Source organism: Tuber melanosporum (genome assembly GCF_000151645.1).
Source record: "Tuber melanosporum whole genome shotgun sequence assembly, scaffold_67, strain Mel28".
Taxonomy (NCBI): domain Eukaryota; kingdom Fungi; phylum Ascomycota; class Pezizomycetes; order Pezizales; family Tuberaceae; genus Tuber; species Tuber melanosporum.
The window spans coordinates 16,664-38,148 of record NW_003299114.1 but is presented as its reverse complement, the minus strand read 5'-3'; the positions used below and the strand labels follow the sequence as shown (position 1 = coordinate 38,148).

General features: G+C 44.6%; 4 protein-coding genes; 2 read left to right on the top strand and 2 right to left on the bottom strand.

Moving 5' to 3' along the window:
• Window positions 1–7,022: 7,022 nt before the first annotated feature.
• Window positions 7,023–9,770, bottom strand: GSTUM_00010108001 (uncharacterized protein). XM_002841065.2 has 6 exons: window positions 9,527–9,770; window positions 8,849–9,084; window positions 8,071–8,783; window positions 7,906–7,995; window positions 7,668–7,787; window positions 7,023–7,605 (listed from the first exon to the last, which is right to left on the bottom strand). Exons 2-6 carry the CDS (start codon window positions 8,946–8,948, stop codon window positions 7,585–7,587), a joined length of 1,044 nt encoding a protein of 347 aa, XP_002841111.1. The 5' UTR covers window positions 8,949–9,084; window positions 9,527–9,770; the 3' UTR covers window positions 7,023–7,584.
• Window positions 9,771–12,856: 3,086 nt separating this feature from the next.
• Window positions 12,857–15,632, bottom strand: GSTUM_00010106001 (uncharacterized protein; the record flags this gene model as incomplete). XM_002841064.2 has 5 exons in its annotated part: window positions 15,327–15,632; window positions 15,227–15,276; window positions 15,130–15,172; window positions 14,545–15,039; window positions 12,857–14,458 (listed from the first exon to the last, which is right to left on the bottom strand). The coding sequence occupies exons 1-5, from the start codon at window positions 15,345–15,347 to the stop codon at window positions 12,857–12,859; spliced, it is 2,211 nt and encodes a 736-aa protein (XP_002841110.1). The 5' UTR covers window positions 15,348–15,632.
• Window positions 15,633–15,940: 308 nt separating this feature from the next.
• GSTUM_00010105001 (uncharacterized protein) lies at window positions 15,941–17,479 on the top strand. XM_002841063.2 has 2 exons: window positions 15,941–16,646; window positions 16,701–17,479. Exons 1-2 carry the CDS (start codon window positions 16,343–16,345, stop codon window positions 17,246–17,248), a joined length of 852 nt encoding a protein of 283 aa, XP_002841109.1. The 5' UTR covers window positions 15,941–16,342; the 3' UTR covers window positions 17,249–17,479.
• Window positions 17,480–18,304: 825 nt separating this feature from the next.
• Window positions 18,305–19,210, top strand: GSTUM_00010104001 (uncharacterized protein). XM_002841062.2 has 3 exons: window positions 18,305–18,425; window positions 18,543–19,005; window positions 19,073–19,210. Exons 1-3 carry the CDS (start codon window positions 18,367–18,369, stop codon window positions 19,178–19,180), a joined length of 630 nt encoding a protein of 209 aa, XP_002841108.1. The 5' UTR covers window positions 18,305–18,366; the 3' UTR covers window positions 19,181–19,210.
• The last annotated feature ends 2,275 nt before the right edge of the window (window positions 19,211–21,485 follow it).

Below are 21,485 nucleotides of genomic sequence, written 5' to 3'. Positions count from 1 at the left end.
AGGTAAGATCATTACCTATTGAAGAATTAACAAAAGAGGAGTAGAATCGTTACATTAATAGTTTTAGTATGTTATAAGTTATTTTAGTTTTAATATATTTTTAACCTATAATGTTAAAGTTCATGACTTAGATTTTTACTTGTAAGAGCTTATATAAAGAATAATTATTAAAATCCAAATATAATAATATCATAATATCTTTTAATGCTAAGATGTGTTTAACCAATAGCTGAAATTTACTTCAATAGACTACTATATCTGGACATCACTCCTATCAGTGCATGCTAATTAATAATAGCCGGTTCTTCTCCTATTTCACATTGCTCATAATCAGTAAAAGCAAGTCTGCCAGAAAAGCTAGTGTAACACACAAGTTTTTTTTCCCCTTCCCAAAAAACGAGCCTCCTACTCACCTACAGCAACAGACCCAACACTTCAAGTTAATAGCAACAATACTGTTAATACCAACTATGCCTCCCTCTATTCTGTGAAACCTACTAAGGTACATTCTAGCTTTCTTGTTGCCATTCAGATTATCTAAATTCAAGTCCTACAGTTGACCAAGTTTTTAGGACACCAAATACCAGAACCCAACTTAATAGAAAGACTTGAAGCCAAGCAGCAATTTGATCATACTATGTAATGGCTAGAGGAAGAGCCAACTGAGAAAGCTTCTACAGCCACTATTATCTTCAATGTTAAAGCATCATCTATACGAATACGTCAACTTTGAACTGATTATCAAGAGTGCAATTCTTGAGAGACTTTCAACAATCATGGTTGAAATAATTTGGTTCTGACTGAGGCTCAAGAAGTAGCAGTTTTCCAGTTCTGCTCTGAGCAATTGGAAATAAGTTTAGGAGCTACTCCATCTATCATATATGTAGCTATTTGTAACTTTTGTCAGCAGGAGTAATGGATTCCACTAACCCTCATCTGGTCTCACAATTAGTTAAAGAAGCACACAGGACTTTATACCATTAAAACAAAGTCAATTGCTGATATCTGAGTTTACGCACATTCCCAGGAGAATTTGAAAGCCTTCTTTGCCGAATATCAGAATACACTATTGGAATATGGTATCACTCATGCCAAATATGTCTACAATATGGATGAGTCTAGAGTTAGAATTGGCTGTCCTACTGGGAAGATTGTGATTGTTCCTACAGAAGTAAAGAAACTATATAATGCCAGTCCCGAAAACCGCCAGTCTCTTACCATGATTGAGACAATCTGTGCTGATGAAAGTGCTTCTCCACTGTCTCTTGTTATCTGTCCAGGAGAGAAAATCATGGAGAATTGGATTCAAGAGAACTTGATAGAAGCAGAGGCTATTGCCATTTTGCAAACCAGTTATACCAAGGAGAATAATGCCCTTGCCCGGCTTGACCACTTCATCAAGTATATTGATGCAAGGCCTAATAAGCACTGGCATGCTCATCTCCTTGATGGTCATATCACCAACTGTTAACATGATTTTGTTATTAAATGCCATGAGAACTGCATCATTCTTATTGAATTTCCCTCTTATCTTACCCATATCTTACAACCTTTAAATGTTGGTGTCTTCTGTCCTTGGAAGTACTAACATAACAAGGCTATTCACAATACTCTCCACTCACTAGATATCGAATATACTATGTCCTCCTTCTTCCAACACTTAAGCTCTATCCATGAGCAAACCTGTTAGGCGAAGACAACTTGATAGACTTCAAAGTTGTCTAGGCCAATTGAGATTTGTTTCTGTAGACAGAGATTGTCTGGGAAGGCTCGGACTTTGCTTGTTTTGTTTATGACTACTAGGAGGGAAGTAAAATAGGTGAAGTAAGGTAGAATCGTAAAAAAAATATTATATTGTTAAGGTCTCTTCTCCGTTGCTTGATGATGTCTAAAGCTTGGGAGGCACTTCGATATTTATATTCCATATCTGAGTGTTCGCAGACTACATCTATTTATCATACAACTATGTACTTCTTCAATCATAATTCACGACGTCGAGTTTTCTTCCAAGGTGTGAACACCTGTGGACCCTGAAAACCATCATACCCTCTTCGGTAATTATAATATTTCTTCTTAGGAAACGTGCTGTCCCTAATAGTAATATCTCAATTAGCAGAGCCTTTAGACTTATGACCTAGTTCTTAAGTCAAACTGAGTTGGCTCCAATTGTCTTCGCCATTAATAAAATGATCAGTTTTATCCACGGCTATATCTGCAAAGGTGGTCGTCATTACAACTATCGTAGGTCGTCTGACTCCGATCCTTTGTAACTCCATACCCAACTGATAGATTCTCTTTGGATGACTTCCTATTAACTCGCAGGAAGCTATTCCACCAGATTGGTGATTAATTCCTCGGTCGGCAACCCTTGGTTGCTTGCTGTGTAGTAAGTTTCAGTAACCATTGTAGTATTGAGAATCACCCCATGGTTACGACATGTTCCGAAACCCAGTTGCAACACTCCATGAAGTTCGTTGGCTTCTTTGGTAGTGTCTTTTGGAGTTCTAAACTCTTCTGGTGTATGTAAATGTATTGGTCTCTAGTAGAGATCCTTTACCATTTGATACCATCTCTTTGTGCGAAATCGTCCTGTTACTTATGGCCCATGCCAAAGGTGTCATATCTTTGAAGCCAAGTAACTCTCTGAGTAGTTGACGGAATTACTCTGTTCTACTTCTCAGACCTAGCCGAAGGTCCCCTCTCATAAAACCTGCGAACAGGATCCGGTCGGATGGACAGCGATGATATATATGGTATTATTCTAACACCTTCAATTCTGTGGTAATATAGTCACAGGATGCAGCTGAGATTAATATATATGATGACACACGGGCCCCATAAGAGATCCAGAGGGGGGTGTTGGAGACCAGAGATTCCGATTCCGAGTGGGGTTACCCTACTTAGGGTGGTTCCTAGATATCGGGTTCTGGTATTCCTAATAAACATTCTAACTATTTACCATTAAAAACTTCTTTAAAGAGTCAGGAATGTTTCTAGTGTTATTCAAGAAAGCCTTAAAGAAGATACAACATTACAACAAAAAGGGAAAAGCCATTGCGAATTATCTCACCAATTCAGGTGGCAGCCAAGGAGATGGTAAGAATTACACTGGTGTATCAGTTGATGAGGGGGGAGAGTTGGAACTTCTACTGCTTCCTATCACCTATTTTAACTGCTAGAATGGACTTGGTAAGTGGGTTGAGCATACAGAAACCTTTAGTCATTACTTCTTGCTGAACTCCAACAAGAATCTTATCACAATATCTAAATCCAAGTTCAGGAAGAGAAACAGCATAAAAGCAAGTCCTGCAGGATCATTCAAAAAGGTGGTATCATTACTATTGAAGCTGCAAGACAAAGGAAGAAGGAAATGGAGGAGCAGGAGAAGGCAGCTGCAATTAAGAAGGCCCATAAGATTATTCAATTTGCGGTGAATAAAGCGAAAACAGTTCTCAATTGCTGTGGTATTGATGCTCACAAGGCGGAGAAGGAAAGAAAGCAGCATGTCAAGAATATTCTAATTAAGGGAAAAATTGTTCCTACTAAGCTGCAAATACCAAGTCATGATCTTGAGAAGAATCCTAGTGCTCAAGATCTCGAGTCACTAGAACCAACTCCTAATCTCTTGCAAGCTCTCTTGCTGCTAGAACACCCCTCTGTTTGTTCTTTTAATGTTATTGATCCTCAATTGCTGGCTCCTAGTGGAAATGGGCATACAGACTAAAGGAGGACAGAAACTAGTCACCCTGAAGATAATTCTCCAAATTTGGACATTGAATCAGCCTCTGGTTCTTCATGTATATCAAATGACTCAATCACTAGAAATACTAACTTTGTAGCATTCAATTAAAGTTGTAGTTTACAACTGTTGTTATATAGAACTCTAAAAACAAAAAAACTGGCGTGTCACACTTGCTTTTCCATCACACTTGCTTTTACTAACTATGAGAAATGTGAAATAGGAGGGGAAGGGGCTATTAATAAATATTACTTTTTTATTAAACTCTCTTCAATAATTAACAAATAATATAGATACAGTTTAATGAAAAAGTTTAAAATTTATTTTTTATAGTTTGAAGTTAAATGTCACGAATGTGGCTTGGTGAGGAAAAGGTTTTCACGTGACATATGGTTATGAGTTACAGGTATGTTATTGTTTCACACATATGACTCATTTGAGTCATATGATTTGTTATATGTGGGATTTGTGATACTTTCACACATGGCTCAAATATGAGTCATAGGACATGCGCCTGATGAGTATGCCTTGCGAGTGTGCCTTGCAGGTATGCCTTGCACATATGATTTATGTTTCATACATGACCTCGTTATGAGGTCATGGGTTTCACGCATATGACTCAGTCGAGTCGTATGACTTGTTTATTGTATTATGATTGGTTTATGAGTTTTTGTACATGACCTCGCTATGAGGTCATGGGTTTTGAGCATGTAACCACTTTGGTCACATGACTAGTTTGTTATGATTTGGTTTTGCACATGTGACCACTTTAGGTCACATGACTACGGGCGGGAAGAATACTATATAAGGAGGCCAATGCGGCCGAGGAGGATAGGTTCTTCACACTTTGTTCTAAGTACTTTTCCTACTTATTACTTTAACAAATATAAAACACCTTTACGATCTTTATCTTTATTGCAACATTATTGTTACACCAAGGAGAGCTCTTCACGAAGAAGAGTTAGAAAAAGCTTACGATAGGCGTTCCCGATAGAAGACAGAGGTCTTGTACTATCAGTAACATAGGCAGAGGCCTAGTGCTATTGTAAGACTAAGAAAAGAAACAGAAGAAGAGAAGTATCGTTCCCCGTCGCCAAGAACTAACTATCTAAGGAGGGATTGTTACATTAAAGGCCATTTTAGCTTGCATTGTAACTACAAATATTTGAAGAAAGGGTTAAATTTGTTTTCATATGGGTGTTGTCCCGAAAAAAAGGTAAAACTTTGCTTTTTGTTCTTTTGAGTTAAGAGTGTTTTTATGATATCAATCACTAAATATAATAGTCTGTAAATTCAATCGGATCTTGAAATTTTACAATAATTTATGAAGATAGTTTTTGCAGTTTCCACATTACCATATCTTTTGATTGAATCTATTTACTTCTTTATAGATATATTAGGTCCATTAATATTCACTTGGTTGAATTGGTCAGGAGTAAGATATTCCACCTCTTTTCCTGTAAAACCCCAATTTTATCATCAATAATTATCATAGTTGATCTTCTTTCATTTTCTTCCCTTTTTTGACCAAAATTTACATCCAAAGTTTATATGACATGATACCTTACAATATACCCACTATACCTACTCTAAACACTCTCCACAAAAACTCTATCCCCCCAAATTATCCCAAGATATAAAACTCTCACCGCCAACCTCTCTCGCAACCAGACCCTTTTTCCCATTTCGCCCCCAAACTAATCGAAACTCACCATAATATCATAAGTAGATTACGCCTGATTACACAAACCCCCATCAAGCACGAAAACTCCTTTCCCCCCTACCCAGCCACACACGACCATGACAATAATAATCCCATACCGCACTCCGCACCCGCCCCCCTCCTTCCCCCCAGTCAACATCCAATGCACTCCCTGTTTCCAATCTGGTCCGTGCTCACTCCTCCTCCTTCTCCACCACCAGGGAGGGAGGAGGAAGAAAGAAAGAAAGAAAACGGTCAACCCCGACCCCAACTTCCGGCAACTGTACTCATACCGGTACTTTTTTACTCATCCACAATGAGAATCGACCGGCCCGGCCGCCAGGAAGCAAGACACCCTCAGGCATTCTCGAAACAAACCCTGATCAAAGCTTTATCTCCGCGGACTTAATCGCAAAACAGCAGTCTTGTCCGAGACAACCGTCATCACTGTGTACTACGAGTTATTGTACTAGTACAAGTATTGTACCGGTAGGGGTCGAGGAGGAGGAGGGAAGAAATAAAGAAGGGTTCTAGAAAGAAACAAAAAAAAACAAACACCGGGATGGAAGCGCTTGTGTCAAAATAGAGTAAGGTTACCGGAAATTGTTCTAGGGGGAGTTGTAGTGCGGAGTGAGTGACAGGGCACGTTATGTTCCTTGCGCCTTGGGAACGATAGGCGCTAGGGTAGGTGTCTGTCTATTGGAGGAGGATGTGTGAGTGAGTAATCATGGGTAGGTTACATAAGACGCATAAGGTTCCCGTCCATTTGACACAAGTGAGGTGAGCGACAGGGCGGGCAGGGAGGCAGCCAGGCAGCAAACTCGGTCGTGGGGAGATCAAGTTCTGCTGCGGGTGGTGGTGCGCTTTTACTAAGTTATACAGGGTTTTTTTTGGGGGGTAAGAATCTTGGTTCGTTCGGGAGGGGCGGTTGCAGCAGCATAAGATACTAAAGTTTGCAAACCCATTTTGCCTGCAGACATAATCTCACATCAGGTACCTTGTGCTATCATTCATTCGCATGTGTAAGCAAGAAAGAAGAAAGGAAGGTTGCAAAAGGGTGATTCTGTTACTGCGCCCTTTTTTGATAACTTCCATTCCTTTCTCTCTCCTTCGCACCTACTGAGTACTCTTCCACTGACCACCACCTTCATACCGGTATCAGTCTTCACTCTAACCCTTCTTAGCACTACACATACACAAGAAAAGCACCATCGTCTTATCCTAACTTATCCCCCACAGTGCTCCGCATCTGTACGCTTGCTTACTCACTAACTTCATTTTCTGTTCCGTATACTTTTGTTCAGTTCTGTCTTCATGGCTACCGTCTTATTCAACCCAATTCCATACATACGCACATCCACGTCCAGACCGTATAAGGAAAGGAAAAATGTCAAAGTAACAAAAAAAGAGAAAAAGTGTGTAAATACTACTTGTTATAGAAACAGCAAAGGCTAAGACTTCAAACATAAGAGATGTTAGGTTAGATCAGAGATATCAAGAGCTAGATTGGGAGAGCGGTAGAGAGAGAATGGGTACCGTAGAAGCAAGAAAATGAAGAAGAAAAAACTCCGATGACTCGCAACATTCGCAGGAAATAAAGAAAGAAAAAAGGTGGTAAGTAGGAAGGATAAAAAGAATTACTGGTACTCAAACAGCCAACCCGGCCTGCCGCAGAGAGCAGAAGAAGCGAAAAAAAAATTCGGGGTACTATCAATAGCAAATAGTCATCTCAGGCCATTCCATACCAGCACTTCTGACAAACAAAGAGGTATTTGAGAAAGAAAAAAAGCAGGTAAAATAAGGTAACTTACAAGGGTAGTGAAGATAAATGTGAAAAAATAAAGCAAAGAGAAGAAAGAGAGAAGGAGGTTGCGAATTTGCCACAGTTAACCATCGAGAGGAAGGAAAAAGAAAAAAGCAAGAAAAAGCAGAAAAAAATTGTGCGTAATTTTTTTCTCCACCCATCTAACCCCTTATTCTCCAGAATGTTTGGTAACGCTTTGGAAGTATGCGAACCTAACCGCATAGTGAAAAAATTAACTCGGCTCATAAACGGCACGATCCCCCATCCGGCCTTCTTATCTGTCATCTGTGCATCTGTGACAGCCAAACTATCGAGACGACCACACAAATATGGAGCCAACTACCAAGCCCAAATCTTAAGCTGTATAATGGTTCAGCAAAATTTCTGGATATTAAGCACATCAAAGAAATAAAGGAGCTCACAGTTGAATCCCACGACCCAGTACACAAACTAATTCCGTCATTGCTAACACCAAGACAACTAACACGGTTGTCATGCCCGGTGAGAGTCCCTACACGTTCACCACGAAGCACATCCCAGACCTAATTAAAAACCTATCAGTATCCAATCACATTCGTGTAACATACACAGGTATTGGAACAAAATCTCCAATGGATCCGAGTCCGAGTCATGACAAGCTGTGGAGAAGTCTCTACTTACTTTACATTCGAAGTCATCGTATCCAGCAAAGAGCAGACGGCCAGAGACAGAGAATGCGACTGAAGTGATTCCGCAAAGGATTTGATCGGACTATATCAAAAAATTGTGCATGTTAGTAAGGTATTCGATCGGGGGAAGCGCATAAAAAGTCAGGAGAACACCCACAGAATATGTGTTAAGCTCCCTATCAGCACGGATATCAAATAAACGACAGGTAGCGTCATCGGAACCGGTACCAAAAGCATTTCCATCGGGGAAAAACTGAACAGCATTGATATCCGATTCGTGCCCCGCAAAAGTTTGAACGGCCTTTCCAGTGCGGATGTCCCAAAGCTTTGCGAAAGCATCACAAGCACCAGAGACAAAGATGTTCTGATTTGTCGGATTGATGCTGAGACTCATGACATCTCCGAGATGATCGGAAAATTCGGTAATTTTGGCACCCGTATCAATATCCCACAGCATACACGTCATATCTCCCGACGAAGTGAGAACCCTCCTATCATTGATAAATCTACAGCAGGATAAATAGCCCGAGTGACCCGAAAGCTCGCGCGCAACGCGTGTAGGACCATCCCTGGCGGAAAGATTGTACACAGAACAAATGTTGTCGAGTCCACCACAAGCAACATAATTACCACTCGGAGCATATGCACATGTCATAACCCATGAGGAGCGAAGCGGAATAGCATGTACCTTGTTTGTGGTATATGCATCCCAGATAATGAGCTTCCCATCTTGCGAAGCTGAAACCAGATGTCTCCGGTCCGTCGACCAGTGCATAGCGTAGATCTTCGCCAAATGACCCTTGAGCGTTTTCCGTACCTTCATCTGAGTGCGTGGTAGAGGTTCAAGAGTCTCCTTTGCGACTTGTCGCACTGCAAAACGGAGTAAAGGTCAGCAAAAGTGCGAAAAGTGGTACCAATTCAAGTCATCTGCTCACAATCCGCATCTGCCAATTCCTCCTTTTTTATCTTTATCTTCGCCTTCAGCCCTTCCGCCTCCCTTCTAGCAGCGGCGATTCTGTCTTGTATGTCAGACATGGCGGTTGTAATATATGGAAATCACCTCCCGAGGTACTCGTCGCGGTATATCGATCGTGTCGTCGTCTTTATCAAACGAGGCTACCCTTTTTCCCGCGAAAGAGCTAGGGTCCGGATTATTAAAGAGTTAGGAGGTCTATGGAGACAGGAAAAGAGTGGATTATGTTAGCTGGCAACGGAAGTGATACCACACGACGATGGGGGCGGGTTCGCGAAGGATTGACAGATGTCGTAGAAGATGGTTGATAGATGATTCGGAGAAGGGGGGGTGTGCGTGGAAGAAAGGGGATGGATGGAGGGAAATGGGTGTCTGGATTCTTGTATGGGCTTGCGCGATGCAATATTGTCTCGCTTCCTGGCTAGCGCCTACGCGAAATGGAAAGTAGACTTGAAAAGGGGAAATTATAAAGGAAAAAAAAAAAAAGGTGCCTATAACAATAACCAACTCGGACTGGGAGGGGAAAAGGAGGAAAAGGGAAGGGAGAAGGTGTGGAACGGGAGGCAGGAGGCTCGAGGCGGGGGAAAAAGAGAAAGTGTGGAGCTGGAAAGGAAGGAGAGAATATGGATGGAGAACCTACCGAGAGAAGGTGTGTGGGAAAATGTGTGTGGTTGGTGGAGGATAACTTGATGTCGTTCTCTCCGTCTCCTGCTCTGTTAAATGTGCTCTGGAAAGGAAAAGCGGTGACGGAAGAGAGAGTGCTGCGGGCTAGGTATGATAACAGCGACAGGGACAGTATAATATTATGATAATAAAATTGACCGAGGGGGGCAAGCTGCCGGGAATTATGATGGAACGGGAGGGCAGGGGAAGGGCGGAGGAGACGAAAGCTGTTAAGATGCAAATGCAGAAGGAGAGAGAGGTTTAGGTTATGTGAAATAGGGAGTTGGTGAGGCAAAGAATAAAAAAAAACGACGAATAGGGACGAGAGGTCAGGGTAAAGAGAGGCAAGGCAAGCTCTGTCTTTGGGAACTTTTTCACGGGAATCTTTTTTTTTTTTTTTTTTTTGCAGCCTTCACTTTTGGTGACCCTCCAGCCCTCTTTTCTCTTTTTTTTTCTTTTTTATTTTCTTTCTCCTCAATTTATTCCCTAACTTGTTCACCGCATACCGTAAATACCGGTATGACATTGCAAGAAAAGAAGAACAAATTGTCCACCAATTCCAACACCGTCACAGATATTTAGACTACAGCCTCTACGAGTATTCTCAGTCACCTTGCTCTCCCGACCACAAGTTCCGCAAAAGGGTGATGCAAGCCCATATTCATTGATAGTCAAAGCCGGTGATCGATCACCCACCTTCGAACCGCCTCGTTTGCTCAAATACCGAGGTGATGCAGTAAAGGATACCCCATCGATGAGAAAATATGAAATCTGGTATTTCACAACCGGTACGGAGCACTAGTACATCCTGTACAGTACATATGTTACGGGGGAGAGCACCGTATGATACGGCACTAGAGACGGCGGAGCTGTAGACAGCTGGCTCAGAGCTCGTTTGTAGATCCAACCGTCCGTCAAGGGAAGAGCCAGCAGAATGATGCGCAATCCCCCATAATCCCGTCCGTCAACCTGAATCAACCTGCCCCCTCCAAAAAAAAAACCCTCTCCCCCCCCGAAAAAAAAAAAAAATAGAAACAAGAAGAAAGAGACTTCTTCTTCCCATTCTGTATTCTTGTTTATTTTTCACTCCCTTCCAGACTCCACCAAAAACTCCAACTCGAATAAATGTTGAAAAGGAATGAAAAAAATAAAAATAAAAATAAAAAATAAAAGACCTTCCACAATTCTTCAGTATCACACCCGCTCGAGAAACGAGCAAACCATAAGAGAGGGGGAGAGAGGGAGAGAGAGGGAGAGAAGAGACTCCCAATACCAATCATTTTGAGGTTCGAGCGTTCGAACAAAAGTAACAAGTCCGCCATGATCACATTTCCATATTTCGCACCATCTCTTCCATGCACTGTCTGGGAAAAAGTTGGCAACCCACTCGCTTTTTCCCCTCCCCAATTGTAGAAACGAGCCAGTCGCCTACCGGTAATAGTAATTCTCCTCTTCCAACCCATTTCCAACCTTCTCATGAACACTCTTTCTTCTGCCCAATTCAAGCAAGGCTCGACCCGGGTGTGTTCAAGAAGAAGAAGAAGAGGTCTCAAAACCCAAAGCAGTGGATCTCCCCTTCCTTCCAACCCAACCCCAGAATAATAGCTTTTCTCTAATCTCCAGAGGGTGGAAAACTACCGATACCCGCGCACTGTGCAGTGCTCTAGGCAGCAACGCTGTGCAGTATCATACTTAGGCACCCTAACGTACTCGAGTGCCGGTACCGTTATATCTCATAGAGCCATCACCGCCGCGATTCCAAAGATCTCGTCCTCTTTCAACCTTTACCCCCCCTCCATCTTTACCATTACTACTATCTTATCGTAATTCTCACTAAGACGTTACGAGTACTATGTACATTGTTGAGACAAAATTGTGTTCTCCGCTCCCTACCCACCACCAATGCCCGTCACGTGATTCCATAGGGCTGATGAGAATTTCCTTTTCTTTTCCCAAAGATCCAACGGGTTAGCTCGGGATACAGTTACTCGAGCACCGATACCACCAATAGTAGCTCAATACTCGAGTACACCAAGAGCCCAATGCCGGACCTAGATGGCCCCTTAGATACCGTACTATCGCACCACAGTCATCATAAAAAAGCTATCGATGTGGTACCGCTAACAAGCAGCTAAGCAAGGGCAAACTACTAATTGACAACGTACCGTACTTGTACTAGTACAGTACCGGTATTGTACCTACTCGTAGTGAATCCCCCCCCCTCCTCCCCTCGGGCTGCATTAGTGTTGTATCACGTAGGAGAGAGATGGTGGGAGGGAGGGAGGGAGGGAGCTTGCGCCCCCCCCTCCCAGCGCAACGGGTCGATGAGCGAGGAGGCATTCAGGCAAGCAAATGATATTACTGGTAAATTTACGGTATTGCTGTTGCAGTAGGTTGCTATGCTGTGCGGTGATATCATGGTCTGCAGATACGTACCGACATATACCATCCCCAGAGTGGGTCGGGAATGACAGTGTTCGTTATCACTATTATGATATTATTATCCCATTAACTCATTGAATGATGGAAATTGAGCCTTTCCTTCTTTTCTTTTTGATCCACTGATGTTTCATCACCGTAGGGATTCCGATTGCGAGTGAAACTCATGACCGATAAAACGGTCTTTGAGTCGCATTTTTATTATTTTTTGTCTCCATCTTAAACCTAGTCAACCACTGCAGTGCCGGTGGCCAACTACCCTATGGTACTGTAGCTAGCTAACCACCATCGCCACCCACCTCATTCTCCACCAACCCGGTGTCCCCACAGACAAGATGGATAGCCGCTAAGTTCTACATCCAATAACCTTGGACCTCGTAACAGTTCTCCCCACCATTGTTGAGGGTATTAAACAATAACAGTACAATACCCCCTCAGTTTGAAATGTGAAGAAGAAAGAAAGCCGACGCCTACATAACAGCGCCCCCTATCATAGCCATAGCTCGTTCTCATCGCTCATGGTACAGTACAAGAAAAGTTTTCCGCAGAATACAAGAACATACACGAAAATCCTGAAAATCGAACCCGTCCAAATTGCGGGTGGCAAAGCACAAGTTGCTGAAAGCAATTTTTTTGTAAAAGCGCTCCTCCCTAGCTGAAAGTAAAGTACCCCAGTTCAGAAATAACTCCGACAGAGGAAAGGTGAGAAAGGAGGGTATAAAAGCGAACAGAAAGTGGCAAAAAAGTGAGAATTTAGAAGGAGCCCAAGAGTAAGGGGAAAGAGAGGGAGAAAGCAGGAGGAACCAAGAAAAAAGAAAAAGAAAAAGAAAAAGGGTCGATGAGAGATAAATGGCTATCTGCTATTCCACTATTGGCCACCTTCCTTAGCCACGGTTTCGAGATAAGCTAAGAGGCCATCCTTCTCCCTCGACAAAGGACTCATTGGGGTAACCCTTCGAGCGAAACTTGTAGTCCTCGATCTCAAAGGTGTGGTAGGTTTCGCTCCCTCAGATGAGGAAATAATTGCAGGGTCCTCATGGGGAGTAGACGCGCCGTTGGTGAATATTGCAAGCAGCGCCCTTTGCTGTTCGCTGCTGACAGATTGTCGTCTATCAAAGCTCGTGGGTTGTGGGGTAGTGCTTGCTGGAACCGGTGTGTGCGATGCATTCGGAGTCCTTGAGGGAAATCGGCTAATCTGAGGGGAAGCAGTCGCGGAATGCAAAGGCCTTGCTGGTGCATTCTCGGAAGCTAGAGGTGCCATATGCCTTGGTGGAAAATCATACTGGGCAATGAGGGTAGCAGAGGCCGGTCTTGTGGTTTCAGTTGTGCTTCCTCGGAGGGTGTCGAGAAGGTTGTTTTTGTGCTGCGATCCGGAAGTCTTTAAGGCCGGAGGCGTTTGCAAGCCAATCTGTTTTGTTTGTTGCTCTTGTTGATGGTACGGCTGGGAGGGAGTGCGTGAAGGGTTTGCAGCTCGTGCAGGGGGAGGTGTATGTGGAGTTGCCGGGGTGCTCGGTGCAGCACTTTTGAGAATCGATAGGAGCATTACTGCTTGCCCCGGATCTGGGGGTTTGGAAGGAACAGGCGAGGGCATAAGTGCGTCGAGCGGGGTCGGAGATGGCCGCCAACCTGGGGGCCTGTTCGGGAAGGTGGGGGATTCGCCATGATGGTTTGAAGGAAATATGGGCTGATTGAATTGGCGATGGGTGAACAGATGGTTTGGAGGATGGGGTTGACTGTGCAGCGGGTCGTACATCTGGTGAGGACCTAGGAAACTGAATGTGGGGGGAGGAGATGGCGGGTGGGGGGGGCGTATTTGAGAGTGAAAGCCTTCCATAAGATTATTAGGCGGGCCAGTTGGAGAGTGATGGGTAGGTGTCGGGATCGAAGGTGTATGCTGCCCCATAGGCTGTGGAAGGATTGGGGGGGTCGCGGTTGGCTGTGGGTTTGAAGGCCCACCTTTGTTCTGTAAGATGGAGAGCAGCATTTGGGGGTTTGGTTTGAGCGATTGCTCCGTTATCTGGGTGTTACTTCCCCCACCCACATTGAGTAAAGACTTGAGTTTGCTGGAAGCATCCACAGGTTCTGTGACAGGCCCAGAAAGATTGAGAAAATTCTTAAGCCTCGCAGTAGCCTCGTCGGTTCCAGTGGTATTATAATTTCCGTTGGGTTTGGCGGCCCCGTTGTGCGGGATACCTAAGAGATTTCTTAATTCTGCCGAAGAATCAACGGCTTGCGGTGGAATAATATCTTCTATCTCTGTCTCATCGCCGATGAGAGTCGCCGAAGATGGCATCTGTTTCTGCTCCTCAAGCCATTTCTTTCCAGATGTTGAAATCCACTTACGGAGTTCTTTGAGGAATGGGGCAACCATATAGTACTTTCCTGTTCGAACGTCAGATTGTTGGATGTTTTGTTGGTTCTTCTTTTTTGAAAAGGTTGGTAGGTCAGACAAATGATGCCATGCGATTTTCTTTCAAACCAGAATTCAGAGTCAGTAAAACGAGCAAACTAAAGTTCTGGGCGGGCATATGAAGAAAGGGGAATGGTTTTACACACACTGATCTCTTTCCTTGTCCTTGGCTCAAACTTCGTTTCCTCAGGTACTCCGGGAATGATATATAACCTCATATTCTGCTCCCTCATTGTGACTTCAACAAAATGATCACTATGGACCCTTCCCTCAATATCATAGCTAGTTTCCTCCAGTACCTCTCTGGCCGCACAGTCCTCGTCTCGCTCATCCTTGTTGATTTTCCCTCGGGGAAAACTCCAACTAGCCCCGCTCTTCCATCCCTTCACAAGTACACACTTATCCATCGCACTGTTCAACAATACTGCACCACGAACTGGCACGCGTGTTTTGTAAGCCATGAATTCCGCAAACGCATTTTCCGCTCGTTCAGGCGGCATTTCCTTCAAGATAGGTAGCGGACAGATAGCAAAGATCTTATTAAGAAAAGTACGGAGCGGAAGTGTAGGCAGCATGGGATTCGTTTCTCGGATGAAATCCTCGAAATACCACTGCGCCTCCTCGATTTGAAAACATATTCGCTGCACTGGTTAGAACCGCGCACTGGACAATCACAGGGGGTCGCAGCAACAACAGTGAAAAAAAAAAAAAAGGGACCGCAACAAACGAACCTCAATCGAACTCAGCTCCTCCTCTGGTAGATTGATGATGAATCTAGATACAAGATTAGCACTCCAAGACCGTCGAAGGGACTGTGGTGACACGTACCTCACACAAAGGTCATCTAGAATTTCGGCCAGCGTCGAGTTACTAAAAATCTGCAGGACTCCATCAGCCTCAGTTGCTTCAAAGGTCCAGATAATCATACATAAGAATTGGTAAGATCCATGGTCTCTCGCTCGTAGACCCCTAGACCACGGGATTCGGGGCTAGCCCGCGGGCGCCAGAGGGCGAAATAGAAAAGCTTGTCAGTCCCGCAAAGGGAGAAGCGAGCGAAAGAAAAGAAAAGAAGGAAAAAACAACAAAGAAAAAAAGAAAAAAAAACTGCACGGTATCGGTACACTAGACGCAGTCGAGAGCTGAACACTAAGTAGCGTAGTGGTCTGGGTAGAGTTAGTTGAAGGTGGAGTTGACGATATGGTGATCTTTGGTGATAAGTTGAACGGGAGGCAAGTCAGGCAGCCAGCGGCATTGGTGAAGTGGAGAAAGTTGGCGTGGGGAGCCTATTGCAGGAGAGACAGCTGAGCACCGCCACATGTGTAGATAGACGCCCCATACAAATGTTACCGGCATCATACGGTACCAGGGTAGCGCAACCCTACTGCCCTACTGTAGAGTCCGATAGTGCATAAGTTACCGTAAGTTACCGGTATGATATCGTATCTGAGGAGGGCAAGCTTCCGCATGCACAGCCACTTGCCATATAAACGTCATCTGGCAGTGGCCAGCTCACGGAAATGTCCGTTCCTCGCCACTTGGCCGCAAACCCATTTCCCCCCCTGGCCTCTCGCGAGCTCCCCCAATAGCTTGACCTTAAGACCTTAAGCTTGTAGCGATCAGCTCCTCCTTGTCGACATGAAGCTTTTTCAGGTTTTTCCTGACACGAATCCTGCATCTAAAACAAATGGATCCCCACCCTATAAGTCGCCTTAGAGCTCGTCCGGAGCTGCTCGCTTTGCTTTCTGATTCGAACACTTCCTTTGCCTTGATACGTCAGTCCACCGGTACAGCTTTGGGCCGCAATCATCGCGGTGCTGCGAAGGAGTTTTAAAAGCAGTGCTTATTCGAGAACTTCCCCTCATCTTTCATCTTATCGGCCATTCATTTTTTTCGAGAATCCTGGTGATATTCCCAGAAAGCTTTCTCAACCAGCTCTTGCCCACGATGTCTGGCTTAATTACCAAATTTGTATTCAATAGAGTCTTCCGCGAGAATCCGGATAATAACCACGGGGCCGACGACCCTTACTTCGAAACTCTTCCCGCTGGCCGTCTTTCTGCTGGAGGGAGAACGAAGAGACGCAAGAAGGCGCTTCCCCCGGGACTCTCCCGCGAAGATGAGAAAACGCTCATTAAGGTTAAGAGAAGAGCCTACAGGTTGGACATGGCATTGGGTAGCTTCTGTGGCATGCGAGTTGGATGGAGTTCTCTCATAGCAATTATCCCGGGTATTGGTGATATTCTTGATAGTAAGATCCCACCACTTTTACTGGTCAAACACTGCTGAGGTCATACTGTAATAGTGATGCTTGCTATGATGGTCATCCGTACGGCTTCCCAAGCGAACCTTCCCTCCGGCGTCAGGGCGCACATGATGATCAATGTGATCATTGACTTTGTCATTGGATTGATCCCTTTCCTCGGTGACATTGTTGATATTGGGTTTAAAGCCAATACCCGCAACGCCATTGTTTTAGAGAACTTTCTTCGAGAGCGAGGCGCAGAGAACATCAGGCGGCAGGGACTTCCGCAGCCACCCGATCCTTCCCTGGGCGATAATTATGATAGAGACGAGCAACAGGAGGTGATTAATCAACGGCTTGGAGCACAGCCTCCATCAAGCCATCAAAGAGGTGGATTCTTAGGCGGGCTTTTCGGAGGTGGTGCTATAGCGGATGATGTTGAGGCTCAACGCGCCTCTGTCCCTGTCCCTTCATCCTCCAAACAGCGCTCCACGAGGCACGGCTCCAGGCGCGGGTCCACCAAGCATGGACAGTCAAGGCATGGTTCATCTAGACATGGGTCCTCGAGGTACGGGTCAAGGGGTCACTCGTCAAGAAGCCATGGATAGCGTAGGCACCGGGGACGGGAAAGCAGAGCAATTGTTGGAATATCAAGGTGATAGGTCATGACAAATAGATCCGGTACTTAGGTACTTGACGGAGGTTATGGGTCGTGGAAAGATGGGGGCAAATATTAGCGGGGGACAAAGCTAGATCCTTATCTTTAATTAAACGGGCCTGTATTCTCAACTGCTATGCTAACGATTTCCTCCACAACAAATAAAGCTTAGTCGTCATGATGCCTACTGGCCATATTTTTCTCGGTTACTGAAATAACTTCTCAGGTGCCATGGTAGCTCAAGCATCGGAGGTACTATTGTCCTTAAAGGAAAAGGTAGAGGTCATCATACTCGAGTACAGTGCATGAGACATGAATTACAATCTGTGAGATAGATGTTGGTACTCAAGTATGCTAAGCTTAAGTTTAGGCGTGATATCCCCTTAGACTATCCCATATCAGCCATGCTTCTGTACTGGTACGGTACCCGAGCACCTGCATGATCAGATAAACACCCCTTTGATTAGAATAGTATCAAATCTTCCAATAACCATCATTTACCGGTACTCGATATCTTCGCAGGTGCGGTGCGAGTACCTGTTCCAAAGGAGCCGGCATCGCAACTGGCCAGATTTCTGATATAGATTACTCGTGAAACTCATATCGCATCTCCGCAGTCTATCTAATACGGCAACGTTATCATGCTGCACTGTACTACTGGCACCACTATGATACTATGCTCGTTGTATGATGCTTGTTTGAAAAGGGTGGGGGCTCAACTCACGTGACGAGACCTCAACCTCGGCCCTTGGATCCAGGCTTAACATGACCCGAAAGGAGCTTCACAAGCAAAGGAGAGGTCGGCGTCGCACGCAACGCTGCGTGGACCAGGCAAACGTAAGCTGGAGGATCAGCCGGTGTCTTGCCTTGTGCGGGGGGGGAGGGTGGGTGTCCATTGGTATGATAAATTATCATACTCGATTACGGGAACTTGGTGATCTAATCTTGATCTCTCTCTCTCTTCCCACTTTTTTCCTCTTGTTCCCACTCCATTGACCTCCCTCTCACCACTTCCACTTCCACTACCCGATAAATACTCGTCAGGCCGCTCATTGTTCATTACTCGACATGGCGCCCAAGAGTGATACTATGCAGAAGTTTAACGCATTTATGATTCGTTTGAATCGGTATAATACTTCCTCCATCCTCCAATCCGATCCAAACAGCATTCTTACTCTTCCTCCCGCCACTTGTCATTTCCGATAGCAAACAAATAAAAATAAAAAATGCTAATAATTTTACAGACTCCTCTCTAGTCCCTCCGGTATTGACAAGGTTCTCATGACCACCCATTACACCCTTGTCCTCCTTCCTCCATCCGTCCTCTCGTCTACTCGTTCCACCCGCATCAACATTCCAAAGCTCACCTCTCTAATATCCGATGTCCGCATGTTCATGCGTCTTTGGGGTCTTATCGGCATCTACACCTGGGGCCTTTCCACCCTGTCTGCTTCACGCCCCTCCCCCATTGAGATTGCCCAGGTTTTCGCCAACACTTGTTTCCAGATCTGCGAGAACGTGGCGTACTTGTCTTCTCACGGAATAGTCAGGATCCGTAAGAGGACCGAGGGGCAATTGTGGCTGTGGAGTTCTAGGTTCTGGATGGCCCATGTTGCGTTGGAGTTTGTTAGATTGTTTGGTGGAAACAGGAGGGGCAAGGGTTGGGAGAGAGAGGTCTTGAGCAATTGCGCTTATGCGCCATTGACGGTATGCTTTCCCTTCCATAGGTTAGTCCTGCGGATTGGAGACGGGAGCTGATTTGGGGTTTGTTTAGGTTCATTATTCAGTTGAAGGGGGGGCAATTAGTCCCGAAGCTATTGCCGCTTGTGGAAGCGCTGCTGCCATCATTGGGTTGCAGAATGAATGGAGGAAGACCGCTTAGGAAGATTTAGTCCGTAATTAGAGAGATATCCTAACACCTTGAATGATTTTCATAGAGCTTAACGAGGGAGTTTTCTAGAAATGGATGCTAATTTTCCTACATTTCTGGTGCGTAAGAGTTAATTGACGAATGAAATTTTGCGATGGGGGTCCGAAAGTTGCGCCTGGATATGATACCGGTACTTCCTCGGGGCGTTTTGGGACCACAACCTGGCTGATGGTTACCAAATTGCCCACTGTTTGATATTAAGTGCGCTCAACCTGCGGTACTAACGATATGTTCAAAAAAGAAAAAAGAGGAAATTTTGCGGGTCCGTTGATAGCCCACTGTGATCCTTAACCCAAGCGACGGCTGGATCTATTGTTTATGTCACGGGGAAGAGAAAGATTGGCACTGGTAGGGTGTCCCTTGGCTTTCAATTACCGAGTGCTCACACGTGATGGAGTTCTATTACTCGAGTACAGGGTTGAGCTACGCGGAGAAAGCTATTGCCTCACATGGTGGATGCTCTGAGCCAATTAAGTTTCTTGCTCTAGTGGTATTAGTATTACCGTGAAATCAGGTTTGTAGGCTAGGTAGTACTCTATAAGGGATATGTTACATACCGTATCACAAATAGTATAACTAGCCAACAACGAGTAGGCACTCAGACAAATCCTGTCATACTAGTATCATATATAGACCCGGTCCTCTGACCTGGCTCTATCAGAATTGACGACCACAAGGTGGGGGGGTAAAATGAGTTGAGCTCTCCGTAGTCTTTTATGGAGAGGTATCATAATGGTACCACTGCATCTTAGGGGGGGGGTTAAAAATTCCCTTCGAGGGAGCCGAACGGGGGCGTACTTAGTGTAGAAAAGCTCTACCACAGGTCTGAATTGTCGAACACCGACAAAAACTCCTGGCGCTGTTTGCCGCTTCTTCCTGTTGTTGTGTCATTAAGGTTTGCGGGAACTATTTTCGACTCTTTCTTCCTCCTCGGCATCCTGGGCGGTGATCTTTCTCGCTTATCTGATCTTCGAGTTGCAGGCGGGTATGCCGCGCTGGAATGTTTTTTTTTTTTTTGGCTATCTTTCCTACCACGGGTGAGGAATATCATGTCTAACTGATACCAGTAGTGTAAGAGAAAGAAAGAAAGATAGTCTAGTTATTATCAAGATGTAGGCAGGACCTCTTTTTTATAAATACTTTGTCTCAATATCCGCATTTTACAGTCACGTACGCAAGGTTCCCCATATGCTTCCGAGCGCTACCGACACTGGGAAATTCTTCGCTGACGCTCCCTTCTCTTATTCGGTAAGAGGAATTGGATAAAAGGTTACTTGTATCATACCAGTGCAACACTCCTGGCCTCATGCGCTTATCTTTATAAAAGGCTCTTGCAGGTTTTGTTGTTTTTATCATGGTTTGGTAAGAAAGGTACGAGGAGGAGGAGGAGGAGGAGTATGATATAGTGTGAGGACTAGAGAGTCTGCACCGGGAGACCTAGGTGGTATAATAGGAAATTCCCCGGCCCGGTGCTGCTATGATATTAAAGTACTCGTACTAAGTTAGGACAAAACATTTCGCGATTTGCCCTTTTTACACCAAAGGTATCAACAACCTTCACCACCCTCTCCCACAGCCCAATACCAATGAGAATTTGCTGAGGTTCAGCAGTGCATCTTACAGAATTTTTAATTATGGTAATAAAGTGGAGGGAATGTTGTTTAAGTCTGAGGAGGTATTTGGTTGCCAGGTAACTTTTTGTATGGTGGGCCATACAAAAATTTGGGTCACTCTTCTGAGTGGTCAACACAATTGTGAACTATGGACTCAGTTTTGATTCCTTGAAGTTCCGCTTTTATAGGTTTAAATGCATAGTAATTATCTAGCTGGTTGAAATATTTAGAGTGTTTTCATGAAGGCAGTGTGGGGAATTGTCTGTTTGAAAATGACCATTTTTGGTGTAAATCCCGGGGTCAGCGAAATATTTTATCCTGGTATTGTACTACTACGACTACTATCATACTACGGTACTATTAAAAGTGTCAAGAGGTAATTTTTCTTTTCTTTTCTCTTTTTTTGTTTTTCCCCCCACCCTGCTCTCTGAACGCTCCTCCCCTCTCGCTTTCAACTGCTATTATATCTCGCGGAACTAGCCATTGGAGTGTGGTCTGTGTTTTCTGCCAGGTGCTAATTTGTTGGAAACTGCCTCCTTCCTCTCCAGCGTTATTCTGTGTATGCGTGGGGGGAAAGGTTGGCAACCGTGACAACTACGTAACATAATCTCTCCTTAGTAGTAGTGCTCTTTATCTGATGGAGC

Bases quoted from the DNA above. Each gene is read 5' to 3' on its own strand.
- GSTUM_00010108001 (XM_002841065.2), bottom strand. From the start codon at position 8,948: ATGTCTGACATACAAGACAGAATCGCCGCTGCTAGAAGGGAGGCGGAA. The intron at 8,784-8,848 runs GTGAGCAGATGA...TCCGTTTTGCAG, and splicing joins GGAATTGGCAGATGCGGATT to TGCGACAAGTCGCAAAGGAG. The intron at 7,788-7,905 runs GTAAGTAGAGAC...GTTTTTAATTAG, and splicing joins ACGATGACTTCGAATGTAAA to GTCTGGGATGTGCTTCGTGG.
- GSTUM_00010105001 (XM_002841063.2), top strand. From the start codon at position 16,343: ATGTCTGGCTTAATTACCAAATTTGTATTCAATAGAGTCTTCCGCGAG. The intron at 16,647-16,700 runs GTAAGATCCCAC...ATACTGTAATAG, and splicing joins TATTGGTGATATTCTTGATA to TGATGCTTGCTATGATGGTC.
- GSTUM_00010104001 (XM_002841062.2), top strand. From the start codon at position 18,367: ATGGCGCCCAAGAGTGATACTATGCAGAAGTTTAACGCATTTATGATT. The intron at 18,426-18,542 runs GTATAATACTTC...ATAATTTTACAG, and splicing joins TTTATGATTCGTTTGAATCG to ACTCCTCTCTAGTCCCTCCG. The intron at 19,006-19,072 runs GTATGCTTTCCC...GGGTTTGTTTAG, and splicing joins GCGCTTATGCGCCATTGACG to GTTCATTATTCAGTTGAAGG.